Source organism: Mesocricetus auratus, unplaced genomic scaffold (assembly GCF_017639785.1).
Source record: "Mesocricetus auratus isolate SY011 unplaced genomic scaffold, BCM_Maur_2.0 Super-Scaffold_100018, whole genome shotgun sequence".
Lineage (NCBI taxonomy): Eukaryota > Metazoa > Chordata > Mammalia > Rodentia > Cricetidae > Mesocricetus > Mesocricetus auratus.
In genome coordinates, this window is record NW_024429199.1 from 16,683,373 (window position 1) to 16,695,915 (window position 12,543).

General features: G+C 40.2%; 1 protein-coding gene across 7 annotated transcripts in view; it reads left to right on the plus strand.

Annotated features, from left to right (window-relative positions):
• Nucleotides 1-12,543, plus strand: part of Tpd52l1 (TPD52 like 1) — a 113,631-nt gene that overhangs the window by 55,547 nt on the left and 45,541 nt on the right. For all 7 annotated transcript variants that reach the window (XM_040728222.1, XM_040728228.1, XM_040728223.1 and 4 more), the window contains exon 2: nucleotides 11,632-11,747. In XM_040728222.1, the coding sequence (XP_040584156.1) occupies nucleotides 11,632-11,747 (116 nt within the window). The remainder of the gene's footprint in view (nucleotides 1-11,631; nucleotides 11,748-12,543) is intronic.

Consider the following 12,543-nt stretch of genomic DNA (forward strand, 5'->3'; position numbering starts at 1 on the left):
AACAATGAAAATTAAAAATGATAGAAGCTATGATGGACAGCACAGTTCCAGCATCCAGAACACTGGATGTTGTTGGCTGATTTACTCCTTTGGCTTTTTTGGGGGACCCACCACCTAACTCCCAAATAAACACACAGAAGCTTATTCTTAGTTATGCATGCCTGGCCTTTTCTTGGCTTGTTTCTAGCCAGCTTTTCTTATCTTAAATTATCCCATCTATCTTTGCCTCTGGACTTTTATCTTTCTCTATTTCTGTGTATCTTTCTTTTTTTCTTGGTGACTTGCTGTGTAGCTGGGTGGCTGGCCCCTGATGTCCTCTTCTCCTTATTTTCTCTTGCTCCTTTTTCTTTGTTCTCCCATATTTCTCCTATTTATTTTCTTTGCCTGCCAGCTCCACCTATCCTTTCTCCAGCCTTTCTATTGACCATTCAGCTCTTTATTAGACCAACAGATATTTTAGACAGGTAAAGCAACACAGCTTCACAGAGTTAAACAAATACAACATAAAAGAGAGCAGCACATCTTTGCATCATTAAACAAATGTTTCACAGCATAAACAAATGTAACACATCTTAAAAATAGTGTTGTACAACAACTGGGTGGTTAGGTTGATTTTTGTAAGTATTTAGATTATTTTTAAACAAATATGACTTAGACAAATTTAGGAGCTACAAGATCACCCAGGGCTCTACCCAGTGGGGAGACCTCAGCTATCAAAGCTCCAGAACTTGAGATTCTAAAAGGCCCAGTCCCTGAGGCAGAGATATGGGGGTTTGGTTAGTACAAAGAGATATTTTATTCCGTCCAGTCCCCACATGAGATGGTGTGGTTAGGTGAAAATACCATGAACTGGAGTTTTTCATTCAAAACTCAAGTCCACTTTTCATGAACTTGGGAAAACCAACAAACTTTCTTAAACTGCTGTTTCTTCATTGGGAAGATGAGAAAATACCATTTATCAAAGAGGAATCTCCAAACAAAACAAAAAACCTCACATTTCTTCAAATTATGCAAGCAGAGACATTTTTATTGTTGTTTGCTCATTTATTTTTCCTGGTCTGCCTTTTCAAGGATGGGAACAGTCAGGTAAGAGAGATAGCATCTGGGAAAGCAGAAGTCAGCCCTACTTTCCATCCAGTGTAACAGAGCATGTCTTCCTCCAGAGCAAAGAACAGGCAGCTTCACTTAATACCTGCTAAATGTTCAGATTCCCTAAGCTCGGGGTTCCTCGAGTGAACTCAAAGCCACTGTGTGCATGGTGTCCTTCTGATATCACCCTCTATGGGACTTGGTGGCAAAGGAAACCTACCTGGATGCAATGCCCATGATCTCATTCAGTCATGAGTCACAGACTCAGGAGTTCTGGATCTTCTGGCAGCAGCCTTGGAATTGTACCAGAGCAACTTGTTGGCTTGCAGGCTTAGTAAACTCTCAGAACGTTTGTCAGTGGGTCATTGTGCCAGCTTCCTAATGTGACTCTGGGGAGGAGAAGACGAGATATGGAGCATACTTGGTGCCTACCGTGTGGTTAAAAACAAGACTTTTCCCTTGTTCCGTTGAAAGCAATTGAGCTGCTTCTAACAGCAGTTCTTCCAGTCATTTTATGCAATTTTTCATTGCGGTTTCAGCCAGGGAAGATTCTTCACCTAAGTTCTGAGATATAGATATATTTCAAGCACCCTCCCCCTAAAGTTTAAGAACATAAATTGTTGTGCTGTTTTCTTGCAATTGACAGGCTAGGACCCCTCACTAACTTTTCTTAAAGTCAACAAGTTGTCATTGGAGAGCAACAAAGAGCATCCTGGTTGCATTCCTTTGTGTATTTCAATAGCACACCTGTGTTTTTATAAGAGAAGAAAGGGGGCCTAGCACCCTATGCAAGATGGTGGAAACTATCCTCCTAAGGGGGTCCAGAAGCTCCCAGAAGGGACTGGTGGAATAGGAAGATCACCTTTGAGATCTTTTGAAATTCTTTAGTCACCTATTGTCTCCCTTGCACACCTTAATATGGCATCTAGGTATGGATTTTGGGCTACCATATTCAGAGACACTTTGCCATCAGTGGATGAAGCTATTGTGGTAGCTAAAATTCCCTCCTCTACTATCACTCTAGGAGTCATCACCATGCTAAGCTAATATGTTGTGGAGCTTGGGTGGGAAAACATGTTTCTGTTCTTCAGGTGTTTATATTCCAGAGAGGAGGACCAGACATGAAATCAAATAGGTATAGCACGAGGGAGAAAGCATCCAGGACCTGAGGTGGTACAGGTCCTGTGTGATCAGGAGGTCCATGCTGATAACATTGCCCAGAGAGATTTATTTATTATTTCCTATACACAACTTTGGGCTGGGAGAACCAGATATTACCTGCGTCTAGCTAGTTAGTTTCTTAGAAAAGGTGTCAAATTTGTTTTAGGTCCTGGGCTTTAGGGTTAACCTTGGATGCTTCCTGCCATCAAGTTGAACACATAACTATCAGTTGCCATTTACCATAGGATGACCCAAGTTGATCCTTTGGTTCTGCTTGGCCTGTGCTATCAAGAGGTTCCCATTGTGAATGCCAGGCAGGATAAACCAATACTTCAAATATGGTGTAGAGAATGTCCACATACTGTGTCTCAGAGCAAGGAAAGAACACAATTCCTTATGACAAGTCCCCCTTTGTGTGGGCTATAGAAATGGTGCCAAATACAGACTCCTCCCTCAGGAAACTCCCAAGAAACTTGTCCTGTAACCTCCACCTCCGAAAGATCCCTGGTTGGTCTCTCAAGCAAATCAAAATGTTTGCAAAAGTATTTGCAACTCTTTGGCTTAGTCAGGATACCCAAGTACCTTAGTTATTTTCCTACTGCTGTGAAGAGAAACCATAACCAAGCTAACTTATAAAAGAGAGCTAACTGGGAGTTTGTGTATAGTTCCAGGGAGTGAGTCCATGACAATCATGGCAGAAAGCATGGCGACAGGTAGGCATGTTGCTGGAGTAGTAGCTTAGAGCTGAAATCCACAAATTAGAGGCAGAGAGACAGAGAGACAGAAATAGATAAGGACAGACAGAAACAGATAAAGACAGTCAGAAATGGAGACAGATTAGGAATGGTGTGGGCTTTTGAGACTTCAAAGCCCAACCCAATAATATATCTCCTCCAATAAGACCACACCTTCTAATCCTTTTCACATTTCCACTAACTTTGGACCACGCATTCAAATATATGAGCTTATGGGGGTCATTCTATTTCTAAACATTATGCTGGGGTTTCTACTACACATGAATAAGATGTTTCCAGATACACTACTGAAATCCTACTCCTTGATGGTAAGACCTCCCTTCAGGATTCATGAAGAGACCACAGACCAATGACTGGTAACTGTAGTCCCATCTGGCTTTGAAAATTGAAATGTCTGGGATGTTGCTTCCCTAGGGGCAATGGGACAGGGTGATGACTGACTGTTGATCCCATTCAAAGTGGAGGGGGATGACCCAGCAAGACTAAAGAAGGAAACTGACATTTGTTGTTCTTGGGTAGTTTAGTCTAGTAGGCCATTTATGCTAGAAAAGAGCTTAACATCTGTGAAAATGACTAAATGACTTCTCAGAATTTGTGGAAAACCAGTTTGAAGTAACAATCTATCTCCTATTTAATTAATTTAATATGAAGTCATGACTAGGCATTGATATTATAGAGCTAAATATGAAAAGTTCAAGATTATTGTCTTTTAGCTGGATTCTGTGATGTTGTGTCTTTTTAACTTGGTGTTGCTTTAAAAATAAAAAGACATTTAGATGAGTCCAAATTAAAGCTATGAAGTTTATTTTAAGGATAAAGAAAAAAAAAAGTCACACATACAGAATTCAGACAAACAGGTTTCCCAGCAAGGAAAGGTAAGTACACCCCAAAAGAGGAAAAGCCTAAGTTTTGTTCAAAGGGCAGGATGCAGGGCAGCTCAGCGGGAGATTTCCATGTGCATTCTACCATGGCCCAGGGACCAGAGTCAACTGTGCTCCTGGTCTTTCCGCCTTAGTTCAGCACCCCAAGCATGGATCGCACAGGCTACTTCAGTGTCCTCCCTAGTCCTTTAAGCAGTGGCCAGGAAGGGTAGTGATAAATGAATGAAGGGTACCTCTCAAAAAATCAAATGATAGAACACAGTGTGATGGTTTAGGGCAGTGGTTCTCAACCTGTGGGGCATGACCCACAGTGCTACCAGAGAACACAAATATTTACATTATGGTTCATAGCAGTAGCAAAATGGCAGTTATGAAGTAGCAATGAGAATGATTTTATGGTTGGAGGTCACCACAACATAAGGAACTGTACTAGAGGGTCACAGTATTAAGAAAGTTGAGAATGGCTGGTGTAGGGCATTCATTTAGTGAATTCATTCATTAAGCCTGCCATGTAGTGGTTTTACTTAGGGATTTATATGTTAGTAGTTTATCTCCATAGAGAAATTTTTTTAGTAACTTAAGGTCAAAGTAATAACCATTTTTTACTCTCATAGCACCTGAACTTTATAGTGATTCCAATAAAAATAATATTGCCTTATTATAATGAAAGGGGAACTAATGTACTTAGTGATTATCAGATACCAGACACTGGAAATTTGGCAAAACTGTAATCCCTTGTAAAGTATCCTTATGAATAACATTATTATCCCTATGTTCTAGATGAAAAGATGGGTTTAAGCTATTATAGTACAAAGTTGAAAAGGAGTTTGTTCTGCAGTGATCTGTTGCCTTTTTTTTTTTTTTTTTTTTTTTTTTTTGGTTTTTTTGTTTTGGAGGCTGTCGGTCCAGCCCGGCCTTGAACTCACAGAGGTCTGCCTGCCTCTGCCTCCCGAGTGCTGGGATTAAAGGCGTGTGCCACCACCCCCTGGCGGTCTGTTGCCTTTTTACATAGTCACTTAATAAACCATTAATTAAGATATTATGATGAAATCTGAAGAACTGAGTTAGTTCTCATCCATGAGTCATCAGAGGTCCAAAGAAAGAGATGCCTAAAAACACATACAGACAAATATATCGTTGTGAACTTCATGACTGAATTGGAAAATATCCACTTTAAATACATTGTAGGACCAACTGGGAACCTTTGATATGGTCAGATTCTAAGTGAGATGATTAAGAATGAGTGGAGAAGGTTATGTGGAAAAAAAGATCACATTACAAAACGATGTGCTTTTATTCTTAAGAATACACATGTAGATTTATGTCGTCTGCCCTCTCTGTCTGTGGGTTTCTTACAGATTCAACCAACTGTGTGGTGGTTTAAATGGGAATTCTCCCTGGGGGCTCATGCTTTTGAATACTTGGTCCCCAGGTTGTTGGCACTGTTTGGCTTAGGAGGTGTGGCTTTGTTGGAGGAAGTGTGTCAATGGAGGCTAGCTTTCAGAGTCTAAAGACTCAAACCATTTCTGGTTTGCTGTCTCTGCTTCATGCTTGGTTTCAAGATGTGAACCATCATGTGGTGGCAGGGAATTGAACTCAGGACTGTTGGAAGAGCAGGCAGTGCTCTTAACCGCTGAGCCATCTCTCCAGCCCTGGGTCCAAGATGTGAGCTCTGAGCTTACGCTCTGTCTCTGTGCATGCTTGCCATGGTTCTGATCGACTCTTATCTCTCTAAAACCATAAGTCTAAATGAATCCTTCTGTGTGTCCCCTTGGTCATGGTGTTTCATCACAGCACAAGAAGCGTAAATAAGACAAACTGTATTTAAAATATTTTAACTGTATTGAACACATAAAACTGTCCCCTTAATTATCCACTAAACAATGTAGTATAAAAACATGATGTGTAACATTTACATTGTGTTTTATTTTATAAGCTATTTAGACATCAACATATCAGGAGAAAGTACCTTGGTTATATGCAAATACTAAGTTGTTTTATGTAAAATACTTTGTCATCAGAGATCATTGGAACATCGAGGAGTCCTGGAACAAATCCCTCCACTGTATGATTTTTAAGACCAAAATGTCAAAGTTTTAATATGACTATCATTTTATATACACTAAGGTTTTAATGCTGTCAGTTAAGACACTGCCAATTGGGAGGTATTCTGATATCTGCGTGTGAAGGGAGAGTGTGCATATTGTATAGTATGTGTGAAAGATGTGGTGATATTATTGAAGATTTCTAGGAGGTAAGGTTCTGATTTATTTTTTCTAACAACTTATATGTGTATGGAAATTCCCCATATCACCCTGTCTCCCTGAACCACCCTGACCCCAGTCTCAAAGGCCAGAGTGAGTAGCCCTCAGCTTCAGAAAAACCAGCTTTAGTATCTCTTGGCATGCTCTGCATCAGGTTTCAAGCCTTGAATTCAGGATGTGAAGATGTAAGGCACCCATTGTACCTCGCCTGGCATTTAAAGCCTCTGCCAGAATGCCAGGGCAACAGGAAACACAATACAGTAACAGATGAGATAAGAGCGGCTAACAGTTGAAAGAGAAGCAGGTGAATGATGGAGGTCCACGAAAAATAATGCTTCAGTCTGAGGGATAAGTTAAGTAAAAATGCAGAGTTTACAGGACTAATAAATCAACATATTTTATATCTTTAATTTCTATGCATCACTTTATATGAGAGTTTTTTGTGCATTTGAAGATAATCATAAATCCCACAGTAATGAGATTAGCGCAATATTTTATCGCTTTGATAATAAACAGGTATCTTGAAGTTATTTTTTACCTCATATATCATGAAGAAAATATAATTAAGCAATAAATATTACAGTCTTAAATCTACTATTCAAAACATGATAATTTTTCATTTAAGCTGCTTACTGCATTCCTTCTTTTATTAAATCTTGGGACAATTTCATGCTCTTTCTGATAGAATACACCTTTCTCCCCTTGCTTGGTTACAGAGCTGGACCTATTTAATTCACTGGTATAGTAAAGATGATTTTATATTTCAAAGAAATCTGCAACTCCCTAATCTTTGCTAACAATGTATGACTGATCCCAAAACAATGTGTGACTGATCCTTCAAAAAAGGATCATAGTGTTTATGATCCTTTTGATGTATGGCTGCCTGTAGAACTTCACAGAAGGCTACAAGTCATTACTGAATTTCCTTTTTTTTTTTTTTTTTTTTTACGAGAGAGGGTTTCTTTTTATTGTTTTGGAGGCTGTCGGTCCAGCCCGGCCTCGAACTCACAGAGATCCGCCTGCCTCTGCCTCCCGAGTGCTGGGATTAAAGGCGTGGGCCACCACCGCCCGGCCATTACTGAATTTCCAATTGCAAAGATACACTTGAGAATATGGAGACGCCGGTATGTGATTTTTCTCACAATGTTAAAGATGTCACTTTAACCTAGATCTCATTTCTTGATTTATAGCTGCCAACACGTGGATGGGTCCTGTTTCAACAGGTACAGGGAATCACTGGTGTGTAGCAAATAGATCTCCTGAGGTTTACGTAGTAGATGCTAATCCCCAGTATTAATCCCCATAGGAATGAGAAGTGAGGCCACAAGAGTTGTGTCCTCCCACACAGCTATTGGTGAAGAGGGTTCGCACAGGAATAGGATCCTTTAATATTGAACTCAGCCTCCTTGTTTCCTCACTATCTCACACATGCTTTCTTGCTCTGCCTCCTTCCCCCAAGGAACAATACTTTCAGAGGACCCTCTAGAGATGTGGGCCCCTTGACGTTTGATTTCCCAGTCTCTGGAAATGTCAGACATAAATCTCTGTGTTTATAAATTAATTAGGTCAGGTCCCTAATAGAGAAGTGTAAAATGCAGACAAGGACATGGCCTTTGTAGCTAGACTTACTTTAGGTTGGGCCATTATCTTGGGACTATGGCACCAGCACGATCACTCTTTACCTGGATCTATATCAATTTACATATGTGAGTTAAATGTAATATTTCATGCTAGTTTTTGATCTTGCAAATACAGGCATGTGGCCATTTGATTGGTGCTTTACAGTCTACTTGGATTTCAAAGATCTCACATGGTCAACAGAATACTCCAGTTCTGCTCTCAGACTCAAATTTATTAAACAATTCTATTTATGTTACTACATGCATACAGTATGTATGACTGATTTTTTTTAAGGTTGTAGTCCCATCATAGATGAATGATTATTCCGATCACGCCATGTCCTCTCTAGCATACGCTGTTATTTGTTTTATTGATCCTGGCCACTGAGACTGGTATAAGATGAAATCTCAAAGGATGTTGAACATTTGTTTAAGTACATCTCTGCCATTTGTGCTTGTCTTCTAGATCTGTACCCAGGCTTTAATTGGATTATTTGCTTTCTTAATGTTCAGGGTTTTTTTTTTATTTTGTTTATTTTACTTTGTTGTTTCAGTTCTTTATATATTTTGGATATTAGCCTTCTATCAGATGTATAGTTGGCAAATGTCTTTTCCCATGTTGTAGCCTGCCACTGTCTATAAATGATGGTGTCCTGTGTCATGTAGAAATTTTTCAGTTTCATGAGGTTCCATTTATTAGTTGTTGATATCACTGCCTGTACTAATGATGTTCTGTTCAGAAAGTGTTTTCCTGTGCCAATGAGTTCAAGGTAATTCCCTACCTGTTACATAGAGAGGTCCTGTCTTGAAAACAAAACAACACAGAAAACAAACAAAAACCACCACCAACAAAAAGAATTGCAGTGTCCTCTTGGTGGATTTTTCCTTTGATGAATATTTAGTTCCTTTGCTATCTCTTTTAATTAGTTTTGGTTTGAAGTCTATTTTGTCAGCTTTTACAATGGCTATACCAGCTTGTTTCTTAGATCCATTTGTTTAGAATATCTTTTTCCAGCACTTTACTCTAAGATTATATCTATCCCTGGTGTTAAGGTGTGTGTCTTGGATGCAACAGAAGAATAGATCCTGTTTTTAATCTAGTCTGTTAATCTCTGCCTTTTTAATGGGGGAATTGAGGTCATTGATGTTATTTTATTGCTATGGTGTGGAGTTCCCCTCCTCCTCTTTGTATTTGTTGCTCTTGGAGTTGTTTATTTCTGTTTTCTTGGGTGTGGTTAACCTTTTCAGGTTGAAGTTTTCTTTCTGTAGAGTTGGTTAGATGCATACTGCTTAAATTTGGTTTTTATCATGGAATGTTTTATTTTCTCCATTTATTATATTTAAATTTTTGCTGGGTACAGTAGTCTGGTTTGGCATCTGTGTTCTCTTAAAGTCTATATAACATCAGTCCAGCTCTTTCTGGCTTTTAGACTGTTTACTGAGAAGTCCAGTGCTTTTTATCATAGTTCTGCTTTGATTTATATGCTATTTGGTCTTTTTCCCTTGCAGATTGTAACATTCTTTTTTGTTCTGTACATCGGTGTGTTGGCTATTATGTGTCATGGGGAATTTTTTCTCTGGTATTGTTGGGGTTCCCCGAATTGAGGAGGGGTCCCCAAGCTGGATTCACCGCCCCAAGAATCAAGAGTCCACACGCCAATTGATGCAACAGGCAAGAGGCTTTAATTAGGCATCTGCAGATGGCCTCTCAGTCAGTTTTTAGACCGATTGGCCCTGAGGTTCAGTTACAATCAGCTTTTAAAGACAAAAACCACAAGCCTTTGGAAGTGGTCCATATCTTGTGATCAGGGATACGTGACTACTGGCCAGGGGAAGTAGGTGTCTTCCTGTTGTAAATTCCTCAGACCTTGGTATGAGTTAATCATCTCTCCCTAAGTAAATGGTGGTTATCATCTCCTTGTTTCCCACGAATCTTGTTTGCCCATCTCTGATGCCCTGGTCGGTTCGTCACAGGTGGTCAGCAGCCTGGAATTGGCCTTTTGTGGGTTTACAGCCCTTCTGCAATTAAGGTTGCTAAACCATACATCCCATTCTGTGGTCTTTCAGTATAGTCTATTTTGTCTTCTCAAGTATGTTTTTTAAACCTTGGTGGGCACCTCTTTCTTAAGGTTAGGGACATTTTCTTCCATAATTTTACAGAAAATATTTTCTGTGACTTGGAACTGGGTTTCTTCTCCTCCTCTATTCCTATTATCCATAGATTTGGTCTTTTCGCAGTGTCCCAGATTTCTTGGGTATTTTGTGCCCAGATATTTTTTTAGCCTTAACATTTTTTTTGGACCAAGGGAGGACAGACCCTTGGTAAGGGCTCTTCTACAGGACTGGGGATGAGAATGGGGAATATAAAATGGAGGACAGGAAGGGAAGTAAAGATTTCTGGACCCCATTTTAAAAATGGTTTGTAGAAATTCTACATATTCTAGGAACTGATCTTTCCTTAATCATTTATGTAGTAATGTGTTCTTATGTCTTTGTTTCTGGTAGTATTTAAGACATATTCTTAATCTTTCTTACATGTTTTGCTCTGTTTCCTGTTGGAGAAATCTCTTCCTTCCTGAAGGTTGATAGAGGTTGACACATATGAACTGGTTGTGTCCTGTGAGACATATATGAATGTGTACATTATTATTTCCACATGCATAATGTTTAAAACCCTCCATGTCATAAATAAATATTGCCTGAACATATTTGTGGATATGCTCTGGGTCCTCCAGGTATCACAGACTAGTGAGTGGGTCAACCAGATGGCCTAGGGCCCTCCAAGGATTATGTGTCTTAACTAAGAAAGTATTTTAGTTATACATTGAGTTCTCATGGGATTAGTCTGTGGTACTAAGTACTTCCCACATTTTCCTCTTTGGGGAACCATTTGTTTCTGTGTTTCCTTTAAGTGCGGGTGTTCCAGCTTCTGCATATTACCCCATCAAAAATAGAAAATAACTTTTGGGACTCTGATTGTTTGCAGGGAAAGTGCATCTAAGCAATAAGTTTGCATGCATCCCACTATAGGGTAATGTGTTTTGAGGGTGAATGGGTTTTGTTGTTGTTGTTGTCTGTTCAGTTCTGAGTTTCAAAACCAGGTAGGTGGCCTTGCAGATGCCTTCAGGGAAGGAAGGTATATGTGAAGTCTCACACTGTGTTTCTTTTCCTGCGTGCCCTTCATTTTCTGCCTCCTGAACCCACGAGGCAGTTAAAGGTGAATCTGTATGACCCAGGTAAATTCTGTGACAGTTTACTTTACACACACACATACACACACAACACACACACACACACACACATATACGTGTGTGTGTGTGTTTCCTGGAACACACTCTGTAACCAGGCTGGGTTTAAACTCACAGAGATCCTCCTGCCTCTGCCTCCCAAGTCCTGGGATTAAAGGTGTGGGCCACCAATGCCCAGCTGTTTATATTTTAAGGTGTCTTTTTTTTCAGAATTATGTGTGTAAGTATGTGTTGGGAAAGTATAGGTATATGTGAGTTCTGGTCCCCTCTATCAAGAAGAGTGTGGGATGCCCTGGAGCTAGAATTCCAGGTTGTTGTGAGCTACCTGGCATGGGGACTGAATTCAGACTCTCTATAAGAGTAGTACATGCCACTGAGCCGTCTCGCCAGCCCGTCGTTCACATTTTTTATTGTTTCTTTTGTTTTGGGCTTCTCAGTATTTGTCTTCTTGGAGTTCATTACATATGTAGGATGAAGGCTTTGTTCTCTTGGTGAATTTTTAGTTGTCTTTTAGCATGAGGGTAAATGGGTGTATGGAGTTCTCCAGGGTTACGGAAATGGAAGATGGTTAAATGTATAATCCTCACTTTCTGTTTTGTCCCTTCTGCCTGAAGGCTTGTTGGAGACAGAACCACTGCAAGGAAGAGATGAGGATGCACTAGCCAGTGCTGACTTCTCTAGCATGCTCTCTGAGGAGGAGAAGGACGAGTTAAAGGCAGAATTAGTTCAGGTATGTGTAGTAATCTTCTCTTTCTATCTTTTGCTCAACACAGGTCCCATATTGCAGTTACGTTGTCTTTTGTGTAGTGAAGCGTCATAAATGAACACACCCCAGGGTGATTCATTTTTTTCCAAGGTGCTTTTGTAATGTTGGTAGTGTCTGCAGTGGTAAAGTTGAGTGGATGGTGGTGCTGTGTAATCCACAATAACACTGTTAAGTATGTGCTTTGTGTTTTCCTTAGTGTAGAGATGTTGTGCAAAAGTTAATTGCTTGAGAATCAGATGGAATGTGTTGGCAACCGTGGGGCAGAGCAGGTGTGGCTGCGCACGCTTGTTATCTTTGCATTCAGGGGGCTGAGGCAGGAAGATGAAGAGTGGAGGTTAGCCTGGGCTTTGGAGGGAGTCCCAGGCTAGCCTGGGCTATATAAGAAGACCTTGTCTCAGAAGTAATAGCAACAAAATAAATAAGTAAACCATGGCAGTGGTGTAATTTGCTTATTAAAAGCGGTCTCCAAAATTTTTACTATTTCAATGAAAATATCCATTACAAGAGCAGCTGACTTGACTCTCTTGACAAGAATAAGACTCTGCGGGTGGAGAAGTAAGCTACAATTAATTAGGGTCTAATTGGAGCATTTGTAGTTGCTGTAGGAACCTGTCCTAGAGGATAGGAAAATGGCAGACTCATCCTAAGCACAGTGCCAAGCCTTTTGCAAGTGGTACCCTCTCACCCACTGACTCACAGCTTAGAGATGTCTCCTTCTTGGACAGGGCTGGAGAAGGGGTCCTGCAGCAGACTGAAGCAG